The sequence below is a fragment of the Mauremys reevesii genome, linkage group 24, assembly GCF_016161935.1.
Source record: "Mauremys reevesii isolate NIE-2019 linkage group 24, ASM1616193v1, whole genome shotgun sequence".
Taxonomy (NCBI): Eukaryota; Metazoa; Chordata; order Testudines; family Geoemydidae; genus Mauremys; species Mauremys reevesii.
The window spans coordinates 12,724,682-12,746,698 of record NC_052646.1 but is presented as its reverse complement, the minus strand read 5'-3'; the positions used below and the strand labels follow the sequence as shown (position 1 = coordinate 12,746,698).

Below are 22,017 nucleotides of genomic sequence, written 5' to 3'. Positions count from 1 at the left end.
GTTGTGAGGACCCAGATGCATGGGCTGCAACAAAAACATTTTCAGATTGCTTAAAACACTGTGATGGTGTGTCTCAGCTGGGGCACTGGAACTGGAACCCGCCCCCCCCCCCGCCATGCTTGTTACCAAAAGAAACATGCCTTAAGGGTGGGTGACCGGCCTGCCCAGGGCACCATGGTTGGGGGGTGCCCTGCACAGTGGAGCCCTGAGCAGCGGGCAAGTAAGGGCAGAGCGAGGGCAGCGGCTTCAGCTGGTGTTACTGAGCTTGCTCGGTCCGGGTGCGCATGCTCAGTACAAGCCAAGCCGCCGAGTCTGTCGAGGGGGGTCTATTGGGGTGGGGACTACAACTCCCAGCGTGCCCCGGGGCGGGTGGAAGAGGGAAGATGGCCGAGTACCTGGCCTCCATCTTCGGCACCGAGAAAGACAAGTGAGGGGGGAGGGGGGCAAAGGTCAGATGACCAGGACGCCTGGGTTCTCTCCCTGGCTCGGGGGGTTGGGAGTTGGGACCCCTGGGTTCTCTCCTTAGCTCAGGGAAGAGGTCTTGGAGGGACGTGGGGGTTGGGAGTCCGGACTCCTGGGTTCTCTCCCTGGCTCTGGGAGGGAGGTGGGGGTTGGGAGTCAGGACTCCTGGGTCCCAGGCACTCTGGGGATCGCTGGCACCACCAGCCCCTTGCTCACTAAACATCTCTGGCCCTTTTCCAGGGTTAACTGCTCTTTTTACTTTAAGATCGGGGCTTGTCGTCACGGAGACAGGTGTTCCCGCCTCCACAACAGACCCACCTTCAGCCAGGTGAGCCTGGCCGTGGGGCTCCGGGGCGCAGCGTCTGGGGGATCCGGATGCAGCCACCTCTGGGGTGGGGCAGGCGGGGAACAGACATACATAACACCACATGGGGACCGCTCACCTGCTGCTGGGATGCAGCCACCGTTGGGCGGGGGGCAGCTGGGTACACGGACACCTTACTATGTCTGCATCTCCGTTTGTAGACCATCGTGCTGCTGAATCTGTATCGGAACCCCCAGAATACGGCCCAGTCGGCAGACGGCTCACACTGTGAGTACCCGCTACCCCCTCCTGGCCCAGCTGCATGGGACACTGTCTGGGGAAGTGCACAGCCTCCCAGCCCTTCCCGTCCCTTAACGCCCTGGTCGGGTCTCTGTCCATGCTCCTGGGCACCGCCTTGCTTGTGAGGAAGCTCATGGCCTCTGGAGACGCCCCTCACTCCTGGCAACAGGAGGCACAGGGGGCACCGAATGCAGCTTGTCCATTGTCCGGCAGCCGTGAGTCTATGTCTCTCTCTTCCAGGTCATGTCAGCGATGTGGAAGTGCAGGAGCATTATGACAATTTCTTTGAGGTAAGTCACTGAAAGCAAGCTAGGATAGAACCCAGGAGTCCTGGTTCCCAGGTTCCCCTACTCCACAACCACAAAACTCCCCTCCTCTCCCCTTCCCGAGCTGGGAATAGAAGCCAGAAATAGTGACTGCATCTCACATCAGGCAAGCCAGCCTTATGTGGTATCACTCTGTGGTTGTTCCCCAGCTGCCCTGCCCCAGAGGTGGCTGCATCCCAGGGCCAGGCGAGCCATCCCTGTGCAGCATTATGTGTGGCTGTTCCCCAGCTGCCCTGCCCCAGAGGTGGCTGCATCCGAGGGCCAGGCTAGCCAACCCTGTGCAGTGTTACTGGGTATTTGCCCCATGAAGCTCATTCTGTCCCTGCGCCAGGAGGTCTTCACAGAGCTGGAGGAGAAGTATGGGGAGATCGAGGAGATGAACGTTTGTGACAACCTTGGGGACCACCTGGTCGGCAACGTCTATGTCAAGGTAACCCCCAGCGCCCCCCCCCAGCCAGCCAATACCTGCCCTGGGGCCAGATTGGGGCTAGCGCCCAGTAGAGGGGAAAGGCCCTGTGCCCCATTCCTCCCCCCCCACCCCCGAGCCAGCCAATACCTGCCCTGGAGCCAGATTGGGGCCAGCGCCCAGTAGAGGGAAAAGGCCTTGTGCCCCATTCCTCCCCCCCTCCCCCCCGAGCCAGCCAGAACCTGCCCTGGGGCCAGATGGGGGCCAGCGCTCCCCAGAGGCAGGCCCTTTTGACTCGTTCCTCCCCAGTTCCGGCGGGAGGAGGACGCCGAGCGGGCCGTGGGGGAGCTGAACAATCGCTGGTTCAATGGCCAGGCCGTGCGGGCCGAGCTGTCCCCGGTCACCGACTTCCGCGAGTCCTGCTGCCGCCAGTACGAGATGGGGTAAGTGACTGGGCACAGGGATGGCACCTCTGGGACTCTGTCCTCATTAACCCCTCAGGGATCCCCCTTTCTGGCCAGTACCCACTGGGCGCCCTGGACCCACGATCCCTCAGGATCACCTCTCCCCAGGAAGCTACTTGCTGGTCACGCTAGCCCTCTAACCCCTCAGGGACCCCCCTCTCCCCAGGCCAGTACCCACCAGGCTTCCTGGTCTGCTTAACCCCTCGGGGACCTCCCCTTCCCAGCAAGTACCCACTGGGCGGCTGGACCCCATTAACCCTTGGCAGTGTTCCCTTGAATTTTTCCCACACATGTGCGGAATGAATTTTGTGACACATCACCTCCGTGTTGGTGCAGCTAACAAAATTCATGTTGCAGGCTGGAGTCAAGGGATTCAGAGTGTGGGAGAGGGCTCAGGTCATAGAAATCATAGAAGCTCAGGGTTGGAAGGGACCTCAGGAGGTATCTAGTCCAACCCCCTGCTCAAAGCAGGACCAATTCCCAGACAGATTTTTATCTCCTTAAGGATTGAACTCACAAGCCTGGGTTTAGCAGGCCAATGCTCAAACCACGGAGCTATCCCTCCCCCAAGGCATTTGGAGTGTGGGAGTTGGGAGGGTTGGGATGCAGGGGGGTGAGGGATCCGGCTGGAGGTGTGGGCTTTGGGGTGGAGCTGGAGATGAGGGCTTTGGGGTGCACTGGGGTGAAAGTGGGGAGAGAGGACTCCCCCCTCACCCCATCTCTTTCTCCCCTCAGCAGCACCTGGGCTGGGGAGGAGAGGCGCCTCTCCCCCAGCCACAGCAGGTCCAGGCCGGGCAGGGCCGGGGCGCCTGTCCCTCAGCCTCGGCAGGTTCGGGGCTGGGCTGGGCTGGGGATGGCACCTGTCCCCCGGCTGTGGCAGGTTCAGGGCTGGGCTGGGTCGGGGTCGGGGTCGGGGCCGGGGGAGGGGTGGGCAGGTTCAGGACTGGGCTTGGGGAGTGGCGCCTGTCCCACGGCTGCAGCAGGTTCGGGGCTGGGTCAGGGCTAGGGAAGGCACCTGTCCCCGGGTGCCGGCAGGTTTGGGGCTGGGTCAGGGCCGGGGGAAGGGCGGGCAGGCTCAGGACTGGGCCGGGGGAGGGGTGCCGTGGCAGGACTGGCCTTTGGGGAGAGGCTTCTCTCCCCACCACAGCCCTAAGTGCCTGCGCGGCACTTGATAGGCAGCTGTGTGGCCGCGCAGCTTAGAGGGAACGTAGAGCCTTGGGGATTCCTCTCCCCCGGCAGGTACCTGCCAGGTACCCTGGCCCCGTTAACCCTTCATGGTCAGTGCCCCCTGGCCAGCACCAGCTGCCATGAGGTGCCCGCATCACCGATTATCACCCCCTTGCTCTCTGCCCCCCAGGGAGTGCACGCGCGGAGGGTTCTGCAACTTCATGCACCTGCGGCCCATATCCCGGGAGCTGCGCCGGCAGCTCTACGGGCGGAGCCGCCGGCGGCAGTGAGTGGGGGCAGGGGGCTGGGCCCCTGGGGGATGACTGGAGGGTGGGGGCAGCTGCTGTCCTGGGGGAGGGGAGGCGTGGGAGTCCTGGGGGGGCAGGGTAGGGAAGTCCCTGGGCTGTACAAATGAGGTCGGGGGGTGCTGGGGCAGAATGAGTAGCAGGGGTCAGGGGTGCTGGGTGAATGATGATGCAGGGGGGAGGTATAGGGGCTGGGTGCAGTGCCCCCCAGGGGGAGCTCAGGAGGGAAGGGGGATGACACAGCAAACCCTGGGGGGCTGGGGGAGCTCTAGGGGCTGGGGGGTGACACAGCGCCCCCTGGGGGGCCAGGGGAGGATGCAGCACCCCCTGGGAGGCTGGGCCCGGGTGGGTGACGCAGCGCCCCCTGGGGTCCGGCCATGGCCATGCTGACTCTGTTCTCTCTCCCAGGGCCCCATCCCCATCGCGTTCCCACGACCGGCCCCGTGGCAAGAAACGCCAGCGCTCGCCTGACCATCGCTATGGACGCTTCTGACCCCTCCCCAGGCTCCTTGCCTCACCTAGCCCTGCCCAGCCACCAGGTCACCTGACCTGCCCTAGACCCAGCAGAAGTGCAGCTGCTGGAGTCCCCACGGTGGGAGGGTTTGGGGATCCCTAAGGCCCCTCTCTATTTACATTCTGCTAGTGTAACCCTGCGTAGCCCATGAGTGTACTGGGGGGGCCTCTCCCCGGCTGTGGAGTCGGTAGGACCCAGGCATCCGGGGAGGACTGCTCAGGGAGTGACGGTCTGAACGTTGTCCCTCCCCCCGTGTGGGATGTAATGATGAGAGCTGGAATAAACTAGACATGATCCACCCCACCCCTGTCTCATTCCCTCTGGGTGCAGCATGAACTAGGGACTACATCGATTGGCAGCAGGAGGCGCCGTGCCATGGGGAGCGGGGCAGGGGACCAGTAGGGGGTGCTGTGCTGCAGCGAGCAGGGTTGGGGCACCATGCTGCGGGGTTGGAGGCATGGCAGGGGCACCATGCTGCAGGGAGTGAGGTGCGGGGGGGCCGTGCCATGGGGTGGGGGAATGGCAGGGGCGCCATGCTGCAGGGCAGCGGTGTGGGGGGCACTGTGCTGCGGAAGCTGGTCAGGGGGCTTGGCAGAGGGCACTGTGCTGTGAGCTGGGGGGCAGAACAGGGCACGCTGTGCTGCAGGGAGTGGAGTGGGGGGTGCTGTGCTGCGGGAAGCAGGGTGAGGGGCCGTGCTGCAGGGCCGGGGGGGGGGCGTCATACCACACAGCAGGGTGGGGTGCTGTGCTGGGGTGGGGAGCGATGCTGCAGGGCAGGGGCGCTGTGCTGGGGAGTGGGGTGGTGGAGCCATACCACACAGCAGGGTGGGGTGCTGTGCTGGGGGTGGGGTGATGCTGCAGGGCAGGGGCGCTCTGCTGGGGATGGGGCCATACTACACAGCAGGGCAGGGGCACTGTGTTGGGAGTGGGGTGGGGTGGCCATGCTGCAGGGCAGGGGTGCTGTGCTGGGGGCATACCACACAGCAGAGCGGGGTGCTGTGCTGGGGAGTGGGGTGGTGGAGCCATACCACATAGCAGGGCGGAGGTGCTGTGCTGGGCAGGGGGCATACCACACAGCAGGGCGGGGTGCTGTGCTGGGGGCATACCACATAGCGGGGCGGGGTGCTGTGCTGGGGTTGGGGGCATACCACACAGCAGGGTGGGGGTGCTGTGCTGGGGGCATACCACATAGCAGGATGGGGGTGCTGTGCTGGGGGCATACCACATAGCGGGCGGGGTGCTGTGCTGGGGTAGGGGCATACCACACAGCAGGGTGGGGTGCTGTGCTGGGGGCATACCACATAGCAGGATGGGGGTGCTGTGCTGGAGGGGCCATACCACACCGCAGGGTGGGGGTGCTGTGCTGGGGGCGGGGGAGGGCATACCACATTGCAGGGCGGGGGGTGCTGTGCTGGGAGGGGGAGGAGGGCCTACCACACAGGTGGGAGGGGGTGCTGTGCTGGGGGCATACCACATAGCAGGGCAGGGGTGCTGGGGTGGGGGCATACCACACAGCAGGGCAGGGTGCTGTGCTGGGGGCATACCACATAGCAGGGCAGGGGTGCTGTGCTGGGGCAGGGGAATACCACACAGCAGGGCGGGGTGCTCTGCTGGGGAGCATACCACACAGCAGGGCAGGGGTGCTGTGCTGGAGGGCCATACCACACAGCAGGGCGGGGTGCTGTGCTGGGGAGGGCATACCACACAGCAGGGTGGGGGTGCTGTGCTGGGGGCATACCACATAGCAGGATGGGGGTGCTGTGCTGGAGGGGCCATACCACACAGCAGGGTGGGGGTGCTGTGCTGGGGCGGGGAGGGCATACCACATTGCAGGGCGGGGTGCTGTGCTGGGAGGGGAGGAGGGCCTACCACACAGGTGGGAGGGGTGCTGTGCTGGGGGCATACCACATAGCAGGGCAGGGGTGCTGTGCTGGGGCGGGGAATACCACACAGCAGGGCGGGGGTGCTCTGCTGGGGGCATACCACACAGCAGGGCGGGGTGCTGTGCTGGAGGGGCCATACCACACAGCAGGGCGGGGTGCTGTGCTGGGGAGAATACCACACAGCAGGGCGGGGTGCTGTGCTGGAGGGGCCATACCACACAGCAGGGCGGGGTGCTGTGCTGGGAGGGGAGGGCATACCACACAGCAGGGTGGGGTTGCTGTGCTGGGAGGGGGGGGGAGGGCATACCACACAGCAGCGTGGGAGGGGTGCTGTGCTGGGAGGGGGAGGGGCATACCACACAGCAGCGTGGGAGGGGTGCTGTGCTGGGAGGGGAGGGCATACCACACAGCAGCGTGGGAGGGTGCTGTGCTGGGAGGAGGGCATACCACACAGCAGCGTGGGAGGGTGCTGTGCTGGGAGGGGGAGGGGCATACCACACAGCAGCGTGGGAGGGGTGCTGTGCTGGGAGGGGGAGGGGGCATACCACACAGCAGCGTGGGAGGGGTGCTGTGCTGGGAGGGGGAGGGGGCATACCACACAGCAGCGTGGGAGGGGTGCTGTGCTGGGAGGGGGAGGGGCATACCACACAGCAGCGTGGGAGGGGTGCTGTGTTGCAGGGAGCACAGGAGGGGAACTGAGTCTTGCTTTGCATTTGTCCTGTTGAGTTCCGTTCCCAAAATGAGGTTCGTTCCTGTAAAATGTCGTCTTGCAGGTACATCCGACCTTCCCGCCGAACCTGGCGCTTCCTTTGGCTAAGCAGGATGCTGCCCATCTCCATGCCCGGTTATTGACCCAGCTGTAGAGCGGCACAACCAGGGAATCAGCGTCTGAACTTTGACCTTTTTAACGATGTTAGAAAACCGACCGGCTGCGTTTCCTTGTTTCTGCATCCACACTTTTTACGCTGGGCTCGTGTTATGCTGCCAAGTTACTCCTGGGGGAATTCTGCGCTACTGCGTGTGCTCATAATTAACGAGTCCTGCAGATTTTTAATTTTTTGAGCGGAAAAAAGCTTCTGCTGAATTGTTGCTGCAGTTCTGACTTTTGCCCACCAGAGGGCACTGTGGCGCTAGGGCAAAGCTGCAGCTCCCGACCAGTGGAGGAAGAATAAGCAGCTGCCTTCTCCACGGTGCCTGTCAGGCCAGAAGACGGAGCTATGGGGAGACACAGCGTGGGGTGCTGGGCGTCAGATGGGCTCACAAGGGCTAGTGGGGGGAGGACAGAGTGGGGCAGGAGCTCAGTGGGAGTGGAGGCGCAGGGCCATGCTGGGGAGGGAGGTGTGCAGAGCTACATAGGGACGGGAGTGGCTGGGCAGGGCCGGCTTTAGGACGTGCGGGGCCCGATTCAAAAGAGCTGCCGCTGAAGCCAGCAGCAGCAATTGAGCTGCCGCCGAAGACAGCGGCGGCAATTTGACGGCAGCTCAATCGGTTGAAGGGTCCTTCCTTCCCTTGCAGGGCCCCTCTTCCAGACGCTGTGGGGCCCTCGTAGGCGCAGGGCCCAATTCACGGGAATCGGGCGAACCGGCCTAAAGCCGGCCCTGCGGCTGGGTGGGGAGACAGAGACACAGGGAGGGGGAGGGGGGACAAAGCCACATAGGGACAGTGGGGGGGGTGTGCAGGGCCACTTGGGGATGGGGGCAGTGGGTGTCTGAGTGGGGGTGGAGGGACACATGGGGACAGGGGCAGATGTGCCTTACTGAATGGGAGAGGGTAGGGGTCAGCCAGGGTCTGTCTGGGGGAAGCTCCCTAACAGTCCCTCCCTGCACCCCCCAAAAAACTCCTCCCAAGTTCACACCCAGGCTTCTTCCCAGCAATTTACTTCCCTCTCCCTCAGCTCCTCCGTTACCCCTGACTCCCCCAAGCCTTTGCCCTGTGTCGGAGGGAGGTGGGAAATACGGTTCTGTGGTGTAGTTTAAATGAAAAATTACTCAGCGTTCTGTATTAATATGCCTAATAAGGAATCTATTTCTCAAAAAACATTACAGACAACAAAAAAGATGCAAGTCTTGTTACACACATCCTTGCTGACGGGTATTTTGAAACAAATGACGAAAAATAATGGAACCTGGTGTGATTATATTGTGTTATGCATAATTTTATATGCAGAATTTTAAAATATTGTGAAGAATTTTTAATTTTTTGGTGCCGAATCCCCCCCGGGAGTAGCAAGGGCAGTTCCAGCAGCGAGGCGCAAACACGATATTTTTCAAGGGTTTCTTCTTTCTTCAAGAAAACGCCTTTCAATAGGCTGGAGTCAGACGTGAATCAAAACCTTTGGCCTTTAAAAGGACCTGCTGCAGTAAGTGTGAACTGCACATAGTGACTGCAGGAGCTGTAATTAGATTTCCCTGTGCCTGGACCACGGCACCCGTCTCACCATCGAGTCCCAGACAGTCCCCTTGGGCTCTCCAGTCCAGCTCGCCCCCCAGACAAGCTGGACGTAGTGATCAGTGATCACTGACACGGTCAGGTCGCGTCCAGTCCAAGAGACCACGCAGCCCAGATCCATGGGAGCCTAGAGCAACGGTTTTCAGCCTGTGGCCGCGGACCCCACATGGGCCGCAGACTAGCCAAAGGGGCCGCGCCGCCATTTGAACTTTTTTTAGGGGTCTGGAGATGAAAAAAAGGTTGAAAACAACTGGCCTAGATCTTCCCCCCGAGACGAGGCCTGTAGTTTGTTACAGGATCAGCCAGCTATTACTTAGGAATACGAGTTAGTTACAAGTTAAAGCAAGCAGGGCTATGTTGGCAGGGGTCCAGCTCCCTCCTCCCTCAGTTCCCAGACACAGCTCGCTGGAAAGTGACACTCCAGAGTGCAGCCTGCAGGCACGTCGATGGGTTTATTGGGGCTACACAAGCAAGCACCAGTTGGGCATTTCTACATCCCCAGAGAGTTATCCTCTTCCCCTCCCCCCACTACAGGTCTATATGCAGACAGAGGTTTCCTCTTCCCCTCCCCCAGCTACAGGTCTATACGCGGACAGAGGTTTCCTCTTCCCCTCCCCCAGCTACAGGTCTATACCCCGACAGAGTTTTCCTCTTCCCCTCCCCCCACTACAGCTCTCTACGCCGATAGAGCCCTCTTCTTCTCCTAACCCCTAGCTCCAAACGCCAACGCGCTCCCTCTTCCCCCACTCTTCTTGGCAAACTTCATTATACTTGTTGTGCTCGTCCCCTGGGCCCACCCCTTCCAGTCCATGGTCAGGTTCCATTCTGGGGGGTCCTGAGTCGGGGGTCGATGAGCCCGCCTCTTTCGTACCTGATGGGAGGGGTAAGGGCACTCCTCTGCAGACTCCACGTCTCTTCCTTACACCCACCCCTCCCAGGGGCGGCTCTAGCAATTTCGCTGCCCCAAGCAGGGCGGCACGCCGCGGGGGGCACTCTGGCGGTCGCCGGTCCCGCGGCTCCGGTGGACCTCCCGCAGGCACGTCTGCGGATGCTCCACCGAAGCTGCGGGACCAGCAGACCCTCTGCAGGCACGTCTGCGGGAGGTCCACCGGAGCCGCCTGCCGCCATCCCGCGGGACGCCGCCCCAAGCCCGCGCTTGGCACGCTGGGGTCTGGAGCCGGCCCTGTCCCCTCCCCTCCCCTCCAGCTACCTGGTAACCATTGCAACCCCTTGCTCCATTAGCCCCTTATCTTCAAGGCTACCAGCCGTGGGGGGAAGGCGAGGGCGGGGTGCAGCCTTGTGCTTTCACTTACATGCTCTTGCTTATTTAGCCTGTTTAAAAGCAAAGCCAGAAGCAAGATTATGATTGTTTAGTCTCTACTCTATTTACGTTACATGCTCCTAACAAGCGACACACACTGCTGAGTTAGCATCTGAGCTGAAGAGTGACTGAGGTTGCAGTGATCTGTCCTTTGGGGCAGACCCCCCTGGGATCTCTGGCTTCAGCTACAGCCTCTGGCCCTGTTCCAGGTCAAGCAGCCCAGATGTAAATTGTTCCTGTGACTTTGTTTGATTTCCTTCATTCAGACTCTAAGCCCCCAGCCGAGCTTCCCTGCACAGAGCAGGTCTCCGGTGGGACAATCCTTCGCATTGCAAAACGTTTTCAGCGTTTTAAAGCAAAACTCACATCTTTCCTTCTCGCTGGGAATACCGACATTGCAAGTGAGCTGAACGCAGGCAGCAATTTACAAGCATGTCATAGAGTCTAAACACTAAATCCATTCTCATTAGACTAATACCTATTCTGAGCGAAACTAGCATACAGGTGACCTGGTCTGGGCTTCAGCTACGAGTCTGTTAGGTCTTAGCTAATGCCTGCAGCCTGGGCATGGACGGGCATCTGGCACAGCCAACATCACAAACTTAACTTGGGAATCTGAAATTCCCACGAGGCGACTAGCTGCACCTTTCAATTCTTAAACCCCTGTTGAACGCTGGCCTTGTGGCTTTGCAGACCTTGTAGCTCTCAGCTTCTCCTGACTGCTTGGGATTCACAGAAAGAGGAAAAAGAAGCTTCTGGCTTTTTCAGCTCCCACGCAATGGCGCGATTTGGAATGAACTGAGCCCAAAAGACAAAAAATGTTCCCTCTGCACCTGCCCCATAAACTGCATCCCAAATTCTGATGGTAAAAAGCTTTTCTCCCCCCCCAGGAACTGTAACAGACACAGGCGGATGGTGGGCCCAATGCTGAGGTCAGCCACCTCTGGGGTGGGGCAGCCAGGGAACAGCCACACACAACGCCACACAGGGACAGCTTGCCCGACACTGATGTTAGGCCTGAATAAAGATGTAGCACAAAACCAGTTATGCCAACCTGACTGAAGTCAGGCTAACACAGGTTTCTGGGTAATCCCAGAGTGGAAAAGTACTGAGAAGCAGCATTGTTTCACAAAGCCCTGGAAAACGTGAGATAAGCCAGGGATTGCATTCCTGGCATAGCATCAGCTGTGCTAAGGACAGTGTTTGAAGAACTGATAAGAAACTCTAGCATCCCACGGTTCAGATTTTAACTCTCTGGTTGAGTTATAGGTTTGTTTAAAACTCCCCTGTATTTCTAACTTTTGGGGTTTTGTTAAGATATAATTAATAATCTAAAGTTGTAGACATAAAGTCTAGGCATGTGTGTATATTAAAAGTGTCTAGTTTTATGTTGTTAAATAAAGGGGGGTGGGTTTTGCTCAAGTGAGTGATGTATGACGTAATAAAACTGTCTATATAGGCTAATGCTAAGCTGTAAAGAGAGGCTGGTTCTCACTGGAGACGCGTTGCTCTTTACTGACGCGTGCACTTGTCAATAAAGAGCTTTTAGATCGGACCTTGCTGGTGTTGCCTGTCTCTCTGTGATCAGACAACGAATTTTGCTGTCGGGGTTAAAGTCCCCAACATCTTTGGCGACTCCGCCGGGACTTTGTCTGACTCTCCGGCGGGGGATCAGACTCTGAGGCAACGCAGCGCACATCCTCTGGTTTAGAGGAGCCTTGCCTGGTAATCTGATCTCTGCGTCGGCGATAAGGCGAGTTCTGTGAACCAGCTGAAGCTCGTAGAAATCCAGCAACATCCACCTACCCGTTGAGTAGGGTCAAGGTTGCCTGGGTTAGAGTCCCAGTGCAGATTGTCGGGGTTCGAGTCCCTGACACTGAGACGCAGCCACCTCTGAGGGCGGGGAACAGCTGCACAGTACCACCCCCAGGAGTGAAAGCTTTCCACTCCGTGAACGTCATTCTACCAAGAACCAGCTCACCAGTTCTCAGTCCTGCCCACACATCCTGAACGCTGTGGCATTTAATGTCACTGTCTTTTCCTGCACTCTCAGCCGCTGTATTTTGTCTAGATTCATCAGCTGCAAGAGCCTCAGAGCTGGCCATGTCTCCGCACCCGGTGAGCCATCCCCATGCGGTGTTATGTGCAGCTGTTCCCAAGTTACCCTGACCCAGACCTGGCTGCAGCTCAGTGCCAGGTAGGGTGACCAGATGTTCCGATTTTATAGGGACAGTCCCGATTTTGGGGGCTTTTGCTTATATAAGCTCCTATTACCCCGTCACGATTTTTCACACTTGCTGTCTGGTCATCCTAGGCCTGGGCAAGCATGTGGTGTTATGTGTGGCTGTTCCCTGGCTGCCCCACTCCAGATGTGGCTGCATCGCAGCACCAGGGGCGCTGTCCCGTCCGGTGTTACAAACAGCCATTCCCCAGCACCCATGTCTGGGTAATCCCCATGCGGTTGGGAGTGCTGAGTTGACTGGTTATATCTGCCTCAGCTGACTGCTGGTTTTCAGGATGGCAGGAAGTGTGCAGGGTGGAGACGGGAAATGGGGGGGCCGGCTGAGGGGGGGCAGCACCACGGAGTTCTCATGCCTTACAGAGGTGAGCAGCGAAGCAAACACGCGTGCAACTTGCCAGCCCAGACGACCGTGGGGCACAGCAGGACGGAGGATACACACGCTGGGCCGGGGTGAGAGCCTGGGGGACAGCTGGGGCTGGTAGGGAGGGTGTGTGGGGAAGGGGTACTGGCCAAAGGGGTGAGCTAGGGGGAGGGGTATGATTAGTGGGGTGAGGGGCTGAAGCAGCCAGGGGGCCTGTGGGGAAGGAGTACAGGTGGGGAGGGTTGACGGGAGCTGGGGGGTTACAGGCAGCTGGCAGGGGGTGGGGTGGAGAATGGGGATTTAAGGACCTGGATGTGGTTGGGCTCAGGGTCAGCTGGGGGCGGGGTATCAGTAGGGCCGGGGCTGCGGCTGGAGGAGGGAGTAGCTGGGATGTGGGGGTTACGCCCCTGGAGCATGGGGGCGGGGGGTTGGGGTGAGCTGGAAGATGTGGGGGGGTTGTAGGTGAACCCCACATCCCCCCTCCCCATGTTCTCCCCTCTCCCAGGTCCCAGCACTTCCCAGCCCTCCCCCCAACACACACACACGGTCCTTGCCATGCTGCTGCCCCTGCTGCTCTGCCTCCTGCCCAGCGCCCTGCTGCCCCCCGGCGCCTGCACGAGGGCCCAGAGCTCCCGGTCCAGCAAGTGCAGCCACCTGCAGTACTGGCACCTGCAGGCCCAGGCCTGCGTCCCCTGTGAGACCGGCTACGCACACAAAGTCCCACTGCACGGTGAGTGGGGGCGGGGGGGCAGAGAGGGCTCAGCAGGGGGCACCATGCTGCAGGGCGGGGGGCTCACCGGGGGCGCCATGCTGCAGGGCGGGGGGCTCACCGGGCGCCATGCTGCAGGCGGGGGCTCAGCAGGGGCGCCATGCTGCTGGGCGGGGGGCTCACCGGGGGCGCCATGCGGCCGGGCCGGGGGCTCCCCGGGGGCGCCATACTGCAGGGCGGGGGGCTCACCAGGGGCGCCATGCTGCAGGCGGGGGGCTCACCAGGGGGCGCCATGCTGCAGGCGGGGGGCTCACCGGGGGCGCCATACTGCAGGGCGGGGGGCTCACCAGGGGGCGCCATGCTGCAGGCGGGGGGCTCACCGGGGGCGCCATACTGCAGGGCGGGGGGCTCACCGGGGGGCACCATGCTGCAGGCGGGGGGCTCACCAGGGGGCGACATGCTGTGGGATGGGGGGCCTGGTAGGGAGCGCTGCGGTGTGGGGCAGGTGGTCAGCAGGGGGCCCCAGGGTGCGCGGGGGTGTCTTGCTGCAGAGAGCAGGGCAGGGGGCTCTGTAGGGGGCACTGTGCTGTGGGGCAGGTGTTCTGCTGGGGACCCTGGGGTGTGTGCTGTGGGGCGCAGGGTGTGGGGCACGATGCCATGGGGCGGGGGCTCTGACTCACTCCACGGTCTCCCCAGGACTGGAGTTCACCGTGAACTGCGGCATGAGGGACACAGGCGGCCGCTTCGCATCTCCCACCCAGGAGTGTCCCTCCAAATCCTTCAACGATGGGCGATTCCTGCTGTGCCAGCCCTGCTCCCAGTGCCCGCCGGGCGCCGAGCTCAGCCCCTGCACCCGCCTGCAGGACGCCCGGTGCTGCCCCCCCGGGTACGGCATGGACCCACCTTGGCTAGAGCAGGGGCTGGGAGTCAGGGTGCTGGGTTCAATCCCTGGGCCTGGGAGGGGAGTGGGGTCTAGTGGTTAGAGAGCTGAGGGGCTGGGCACCAGGACACCTGGGTTCTCTACACGGGGGGTGGGGGACGCTGCTCATTGCCCTGTTTGACAAGGCTGCTCTCGGCTCCGCAGGCAGCAGCGGGGGCCGGATGGGAGGTGCCGGCCTCGGTGCTGCTTCCCCACCGAGCAGTGTCACCCTGCGGTCCGGGCTGACATCGACTGCGACAGACCAACGGAGGTAGGTGCGGGGGGGGGGGAGGGGGCAGCGTCAGTGGGGGGAGGGCGGAGCCAGGACTCCTGGGTTCTATTCGGACTTGGGCGGGGGTGGCAGATGGGCTCATGCCCTCTTGCCTGGCTCTGCCTTTCAGGCTCCCGGCGCCGAGTCTTCTGCCTCCCTCCCGCCGTGCTGGCCTGGGGCCTCCCCCACGTCCCCCACTTGGCTTCCGTCTGCAGAGGGACCGGGGGGCTCTGGCCGCGCCCCGGGCTCTGCTTCTACCCCCGCCTCTGGGACCCCTGGAGCGCCCGAATCCTGCAGCGACACGGCAGGTACGTGGAGTCTGCAGCGCCCCCTGCTGGGCCAGACCGGGGCTGGAGGCACGGGGAGCTCGTCCCACAGTGCCCCCTGCTGGCCAAGGCCAGAGTAGCCGGGCGCTGTCCCCGTGACCCACTGCCGCCCCCATTTGCAGGCTATGGCGGGTATGTCGCTCTTCTGACGCTGCTGCTGCTGCTTCTGGTGCTGCTGACTGGGTCCTTCGCCCTCCTTGTCTGGACAAAGCGTGGCTGGTGCCCCCGCCAGGGTGAGTAGCCAGCCAGCCCCACGGCTGCCCTGCCCCACTGCCCCCCTTCTGCCAGTGCTGGACTAGACCTAGGCTGACCCCATGCCCCGATTTTATAGGGACAGTCCTAATGTTTGGGTCTTTTTCTTATATAGGCTCCTATTACCCCCCACCCCCATCCTGATTTTTCACACTTGCTGTCTGGTCACCCTAAATAGACCCCCAACTCCATCAAGCTCCTCCCCCAGCTGAGAGCCCCCCCCAGAGAGCAGGTCCCACCCACTGCCCATCAGGCTCCTCCCCCATCCCCCCCTCCCACTTTCATTGAACTCCTGAGGCAGAGAGTGGGAGGGCAGGGGCAGGGTCTGCTCTGTTCTGGGCAGAGCGCCTTGGAAGAGTGGGAGGGGCCTGCCCCCAGGGAAGGGCTGCTCTAAGCACTAGAAGCCCCAATGTCAGGGGCAATGCTTCTTGGCCAGGCGGTGGGGCCTAGCCCCGTGGGGTGGGCGGGGGGCTCCTTGGACAGCAGATGGGGCAGTGAAGCTCCGCCCCATGAGCAGATGCTCAGTGCTCCCCTTGGGCTGGGGGTCCAGGGCCCCAACCCTCACCTCCTCCTTCTGCCCCCTCAGCCTCCAGCTCCATGGCTAAGCCCAATCTGCTGCTTTGCCCCCAGAGTGCAGAGGAGACATCTGGCATCAAAGCACCCACCACTGGCCATGCAGGTACGTATGGCTCCCTTCCCCCACCAGCCATGCCTACACCCACCGTCCTAATCACCCCTGCTCTGTGCCCCACAGGCCGGTGGGGGGCACCACTGCAGCACCTGCTAGATAACCCGGATGTGCTGGAGGAGCTGATCATGCTGCTGGACCCTGAAGGCAAGGCCGGGGCAGGTACCCGGCACCTGGCTGCCCGCTACGGCCTCTCAGCCACCTGGACTGACTATGCCTATTCCCTGCGCAGCACGCGCAGCCCCCTGCGTGCCACCCTAGAGACAGTGGCTGCCCGCCAGCCTGATGCCACGCTGGGGCAGCTGGCTGGGCTGCTGGCTGCCATGGGGCGCAAGGATGCCCTACAGGTGCTGGAGGGGGTGCAGGTGGGGGTGTGAGGTGCATGCCTGGACTGACATGCAACCCCCCCTACCACCCACAGGAAGGAAACGAGCCAGGACCTTGTTCACAGTGCCCTCCACTCTAGCTGTGCCACCTCATATCCCATCTATCCTCCTGGGCAGCTGGGTTCTCCACTGCTAGCCTCCCCCGAGGGGGGCGGGGGGGAGTAACACACCAAGAACCATCAAGGAGTGTAGTTAGAGTGAAGACCAGGACCCCTGAGTTGCCAGGTGGCTGGGGGCAGCTGTTAGAGCAGGCCTGGCCCCCCCACTGGAGGAGGGTTGAGGGGCTGCCCTCCCCCACCTAGTCTCAGAGCCCATGGTGCAGCCAGTCACATCAAAGGGCAGCAGGAGGCACCAAAGCCACAGTGGAGACCTTGACACCACCCCCAGCCCAGGAGACAGTGACTGACTGATGCAGGACAGGAGCAGCTGGTAACTGCCACACTGCAGCAAGCCAGGGGGACAGCTCACCCAGTACCGAGATGCAGCCACCTCTGGAGTGGGGAACAGCTGCACATAATGCCACATGGGGCCAGTCCCTGCAATGAACCTGGCCCGAGCAGCAGGCACACACCCGGAAGGTGTCTAGGGAGCAGGGGCGGCTCTAGGCACCAGCAAAACAAGCCGGTGCCGGTGCCTAGGGCGGCAAAATCTAGGGGGCGGCAAAAGGCTGGGGCCCCAGCTCATCCTGCCACTGCGAGCCGAGGAGCGACCCGTCCCCTGCCGCCGGGGGGTGGGGGTGGGGGGGGAGGCAGCAGGCTGGGCCGGCGGACCTGCCGCAGTCATGCCTGTGGGAGGTCCACCGGAGCCCCGGGACGAGTGGACCTGCCGCAGGCATGACTGCAGCAGCTCAAGCGGAGCCGCCAGAGCCGCGAACCGTCCGCAGCCACGGGAGGTCCAGCCGAGCCACGCGGGACCAGCGGTCCCTCTGCAGTCATGCCCGCGGGAGGTCCGCTGCTCCCGCGGCTCCGGGGCGCCTCCCGCGCATGACTGCTTGGGGCGGCCAAAAAGGTAGAGCCGCCCCTGCTAGGGAGTCGGCGGGCGCTGCCCAGTGGAACTCTGCCTGGAGGCGGGAGACTAGGGAGGAATGGGAATAGGTCCTACAGGCGCAGAGCACCCCCCTCGGCCAGCAGCCTGCTCCTGGGGTAACAGGTGGTGACAGGCCAGAGCCAGGAGGTGGCGGCTGGGGAAGCAGCAGGGAGCTATGGCTGCCCCAGGCCTGAGCTGATGGAAAAGAGGAGGCACTTCTGCAGCACAGGGGTAGGAGCTGGGGCAGGCCTTTCCCAGCAGGGGGCAGTGTGCCCAGACCCCCCCTCAACCTCTCCACAGAGCCCATTTCCCCCCTTCCCCTGGCACTGACCCGAGGAAGAGCACAGCATGTGAAAATGGCCTTTTATTTAAAATTATACCAACGGGGCGGGGCCGGGGGGCACAGGGCCGACTCACCGCTTTAAATAAAAAAGTGCATAGAAAATAAACAGGTTTAGAAACATCTGTACAAATATCTACAGGGTTGGGGGGCCGCAGGGGGGCCTGCCCTGGCCCCCCGCCCCCCACTCATACCCTCCCCATACAAAAAGGAAAGCAGCCCCCAGGCCGGAGCTGGGAGTCCAGACTCAGGAGGTGGGGGCTGGGCAAACTCACCCCCCCCCCCACATACACACACACACACCTCGTGCCTCTGCTAGTGCAGCTCAGCAGGGGGGTCGTGCTCAAACCCCACTAGCCCAGCCCACATGGGGGGCTCTGAAAAAGGGGCAAGACCCTGTTCCCCAAGGGGCCTGCCCCAAGTCAAGTCTTGCTCCTCCCCGCCCAGGAAAGGGGCAGGAGCCACAAGCTGCCCTGGAACCAGGGGTTGGGGGGGGAAGGGGGAGATCACAGCGGAGGAGTCTAGGGCACCGGGCCCTGCCCCCAGCACCGACGCTAGGGGCCCTTCCTCCCCAGGCCAGTGTCTGGGGGATTGAGCAGCTGGGCTCCCTGGCCCCACAAAAGCCCAGCACTGGGCTGCTGGGGGCCTGGCAGAGGGGAGGATGGGGGGGAGGTAGCAGGAAATCAGGGGGCTCTGGAGGGGGCTGAGCCCAGCTCCCCAAGGTGGGCGCCCCAGGTAGAGCAGTGGGCGCTAGTTGAGGAACCGGCGGCAGCGCTTGGCCCCGCAGTTGCAGGGCAGCTTGGAGCCAGCGTCCTCGATGGGGAACTTGTAGTCGTAGGTGAGCTCCTCGCCGCGGAAGATGCGCCGCAGGGCGAAGATCACGATGTGCTTCTGCCCCTCCACGTGAATGACGCGCGAGTAGCAGTTGGGCTCGCACGAGTGGTTGATGAAGCGGGCGGCGTTGCCGTGCATCGTGGCGTCCACCACGTCGAAGTCGTCAATGCGGAACATGTAGCAGCCGATGCCCTGCGGGGTGGGGTGGGGAGGGGATGGGTCACGGGGCACCCCATGGCCGCTGCTGGGCCTCCAAGCCAGCAACCCCCCCCGGCCACCAGCCTCCACCCAGCCACCCCCCTCCTGCCCCCAGCAGCCCTCCCCAGCCACCCCTCTAGCAACCCCTCCTGATCCCCTGAGCCAGCAACCTCCCGGCCACTCCTCCACACACCCCGGCCACCCCTCTCCTGCCCCCTGCAGCAACCCCTCCTGAGCCGGCAACCCAGCCCCAGCAACCTCCCGGCCGCTCCTCCACATGCACCAGCCACCCATCTCCTGATCCCCCGATCCAGCAACCCAGTGCCAGCAATCCCCCGGCCACCCCTCCACTGCCCCCTGCAGCAACCCTTCCTGATCCCCCGATCCGGCAACCCAGCCCCAGCAACCCCCCGGCCGCTCCTCCACACTCCCCGGCCACCCCTCTCCTGCTCCCTGCAGCAACCCCTCCTGATCCCCCGAGCCGACAACCCAGCCCCAGCAACCCCCCGGCCACCAGCCACCCATCTCCTGATCCAGCAACCCAGCCCCAGCAACCCCTGGGCTGCTCCTCCCCACCCCTGGCCACCAGCCACCTGTCTCCTGCCCCTGCAGCAACCCCTCCTGATCCCCGAGCCAGCAACCCAGCCCCAGCAACCCCGGGCCGCTCCTCCCTCCCCACCCCAAGCCACCAGCCCCCACCCAGCTGACCCTCTCCTGCCCCCAGCAACGCCCCACCCCGAGGCAGCAACCCAACTCACCGGCTGCTCCTCCCCCAAGCCTGTGACCCGCCCCAGTAACCCCGCCCCGCGGCTCCAGCCCCCCCCGCCAACAACCAGCCCCAGCAACCCCACAAGCTGGCAACCCACTCCCTTCAACCCCCAGCCCCGACCCCACAGAGCAGCTCCCCTACGGACCAGCCCCCCAGCAGTCCCCCTCCTGCTCCCCCAGCACCACCAACCCCCACCCCCAGATGGAGCCTTTCGCACCTTGCCATCGTAGTACTTCTCGCGCTTGTCGGTCAGCACTGAGCGGATGACGATGCCCGAGTACTCGATGACCATCTCGCCCGCATCGATGGTGCGTTTGCAGAACAGCCCGCGCCCGTGGATGGCCGACCTGGGGGGGCACAGGGTCAGCGCCGGGGCCAGGCCTGGGATCACAGCAGCACATGGGGTGGGGGGGCAGGCAGCACTAGCCGAGCGCCACAGGGAAGTGCCCCACGGAGCGGGGCAGGCAGCGCGAGACAAGCAGCGAGCGTCCCCAGGGCAAACAGCAGGGTGAGTGGGGCACCAGCTGCCCATTTCTACCCCCCTGTACATGCCGTGTAAGAGCGGGGCCATATGCCAGGGCTTGGGATTGGCTGGGGGTGCTGGGGGGGAGGGGCCATTACCTGTACACGCCCACAGCCTCCTTGGAGGTTCTCTTGAGGTGCCGGAAGCGCATGGCCATGGGCAGCTCCAGGCTGGTGGCTCGTCTGGGGAGAGCAGGAGACAGCGGATCAGAACTGAACCTGCCTGGGTTCAGAACCCAGGAGTCCTGGCTCCCAGCCCCCCAGCCCGGGAGGGAACCCAGGCATCCTGGCTCCCTGCACCATTACCTGGTGGATTTCAGCTGCACCTCATCCTCCTCCTCATCATAGGTGCCGCCCTCGGGCAGTGTGCGGTGCTGCGACGCCAGGAAGTTGAACATGTCAAAGGTGCATTTCCTGGCAGGGGGGCGGGAGGGCAGGATTAAAGCACCATTGACCCCTCCCCTATTCCCACCCACATCCCTGCCTGGATTAACCCTGCACCCCCCACCGACCCCCATCCCATTCCTGACAGACACCTCACCCTCCTAATGGCCAGGTCTCCAGCCCCACTCCCAACAGCATCCTCACACCAGGCTGGATCTCCCCCGCCCCCCCGTGACTGGACCTGCCCCACTCAGGTACACGTCTCTGCCCCACCTGACGTAGACCTCGGCACGGGCGCAGCCACTGGGGTTCAGGGGCAGCGGTTCCTCCTCCTCCTCATGCTGGTGGTAGCGGAACTTGTACTTGTGGCAGGACTTGGCTCCGTGCAGCTGCTCCACCAGGAAGGTGACGGCATCGTGGTGCATGCCCAGCAGACGCACCCCATTCATGCCTGGGGAGACCCCTCCAGGCATCAGAGACCAGCATGGCCATGAGCCCCACCCCCTCCCCCAGGAGTCCTGGCTCCCGGGCCCTTTCCCCCACCCCCGCTCTAACCACAAGCCCCACTCCTGCCCAGAACCAGGGAGAGAACCCAGGAGTCCTGGCTCCCAGCCCCCCCTGCTCTAGCCCACAAGACCCCAGGCCAAGGCTCCCCACACTCACCAGCAAATGACAGGTGCTTGAGGCGGGCGTTGGCTCGTGCCTCCTGCACTTTCTCAATCACAGCCTTCCAGGCACCTGGAGGGAGAGCAGGAGAGAGCATGAGCCCCTGGGCTGCCTGGCACTCCCCCAGCCCCATGCCCTGCCCCTCCCTCCCCCGAGCCAGCCAGTCCTCTCCCTTAGGGACTGCTCAGAGCCAGCACCCCCTGGAGGGGAAAAGTCCCGTGTCCCATGCGGCCACCCACCCCCATACCATCGATACTGTCCGCCTGCACGCTGAGCCCATCCTCGCTGCTGATCTCAAAACGTAGGTGCGGCTGGCTCTTGGGTGGCACCTCGTTCTCCTTATCCTCGCAGTACAGGGTGTCCTCATCAGAGCTCGACAGCTCCCCTGGGGGCAGAGAGTGAGGATGGGGCAGGGCAGAGGACAGCTGGCCCTGGCTCATGTCTCCATGACGACACCTCCCACAATGAGGGACGGGCACCCTGCTCCAATCCCAGGCCCCACTCTGCCCCCCAGCCAAGCCCTGCAGCACAGCATCCCCCAAACCCCCTCAGGGCATGGCATGATGCCCCAACCACCCCACAGCACCCCCTCCCTCTGCCTTGCTCCTCGTGGCACAGCCCCATGCTGCCCGCCCGGGCGATACCTGTGTAGCGATGCCACGTGGGCTCCGGCAGAGGCTCCAGGCTGGGATCCGGCATGCGGGGGCTGCACTCCGGGGCCAGGGAGGGATCTGAGGGTGACCTGCAGTGGGCAGGCAGAGGGAGCTCAGCACAGTTGACCCACCGGCCAGGAAGGTGGGACAGGGTGGGGGGCCGGCAAGGCTCACACTCACCCTGTGCTGCCCCCATCGCTCAGCTCCGCCTGCTCCTTCCGCGCCACCAGCTCCAGGACGCTCTTCACCGAGGGAGTCTTCATCCGCACCCGGCCGGGCCTGCAACACCAGCACAGCAGGGGGTTTAGGAGGCAGGCAGTGGCAGCTGTGGGGCCCTGGCAGAGCAGGGCAGGTTGTGGGGAGCCCAGGGGTGGGACAGGAGGGGGCTGTGGGTTGGGACTATGGGGCCCTGGCAGAGCGGGGCAGGTTGTGGGGAGCCCAGGGGTGGGACAGGAGGGGGCTGTGGGTTGAGATTGAGGGGCAACAGCAGAGCTTTGGGGGTCAGGGCTGAGGCACCCCATGACACAGCTGACACGCCCTTACAGGGAGACATGCACTGGGCAGCTGTGTC

At 63.1% G+C, this 22,017-nt stretch overlaps 3 protein-coding genes across 5 annotated transcripts in view; 2 read left to right on the top strand and 1 right to left on the bottom strand.

Annotated features, from left to right (window-relative positions):
• The first annotated feature begins 347 nt into the window (after positions 1-347).
• Positions 348-4,551, top strand: U2AF1L4 (U2 small nuclear RNA auxiliary factor 1 like 4). 2 transcript variants are annotated; one of them, XM_039512180.1, is made up of 8 exons: positions 348-427; positions 703-790; positions 988-1,054; positions 1,307-1,356; positions 1,724-1,822; positions 2,108-2,241; positions 3,620-3,715; positions 4,143-4,551. In XM_039512180.1, the coding sequence occupies exons 1-8, from the start codon at positions 384-386 to the stop codon at positions 4,225-4,227; spliced, it is 663 nt and encodes a 220-aa protein (XP_039368114.1). In that variant the 5' UTR covers positions 348-383; the 3' UTR covers positions 4,228-4,551. The 2 variants fall into 2 exon arrangements, with proteins under 2 accessions (XP_039368114.1, XP_039368115.1); XM_039512181.1 differs by lacking the exon at positions 3,620-3,715.
• A 7,308-nt stretch (positions 4,552-11,859) lies between these two features.
• Positions 11,860-16,404, top strand: IGFLR1 (IGF like family receptor 1). Its single transcript, XM_039512248.1, has 8 exons — positions 11,860-12,592; positions 13,009-13,233; positions 13,909-14,098; positions 14,297-14,402; positions 14,533-14,710; positions 14,851-14,961; positions 15,567-15,659; positions 15,735-16,404. Exons 1-8 carry the CDS (start codon positions 12,418-12,420, stop codon positions 16,043-16,045), a joined length of 1,389 nt encoding a protein of 462 aa, XP_039368182.1. The 5' UTR covers positions 11,860-12,417; the 3' UTR covers positions 16,046-16,404.
• A 1,025-nt stretch (positions 16,405-17,429) lies between these two features.
• The window catches only part of KMT2B (lysine methyltransferase 2B), a 36,072-nt gene continuing 31,484 nt past the window's right edge, over positions 17,430-22,017 (bottom strand). The window contains exons 29-37 of one of the 2 annotated variants that reach the window (XM_039512746.1): positions 21,627-21,725; positions 21,438-21,535; positions 21,041-21,178; positions 20,791-20,865; positions 20,401-20,578; positions 20,050-20,157; positions 19,843-19,926; positions 19,439-19,568; positions 17,430-18,446 (exon numbers count right to left, since the gene is read on the bottom strand). In XM_039512746.1, coding sequence (XP_039368680.1) covers positions 18,171-18,446; positions 19,439-19,568; positions 19,843-19,926; positions 20,050-20,157; positions 20,401-20,578; positions 20,791-20,865; positions 21,041-21,178; positions 21,438-21,535; positions 21,627-21,725 — 1,186 coding nt within the window. In that variant the 3' untranslated portion in view covers positions 17,430-18,170. The remainder of the gene's footprint in view (positions 18,447-19,438; positions 19,569-19,842; positions 19,927-20,049; positions 20,158-20,400; positions 20,579-20,790; positions 20,866-21,040; positions 21,179-21,437; positions 21,536-21,626; positions 21,726-22,017) is intronic. The other variant, XM_039512747.1, reaches the window with a different exon arrangement.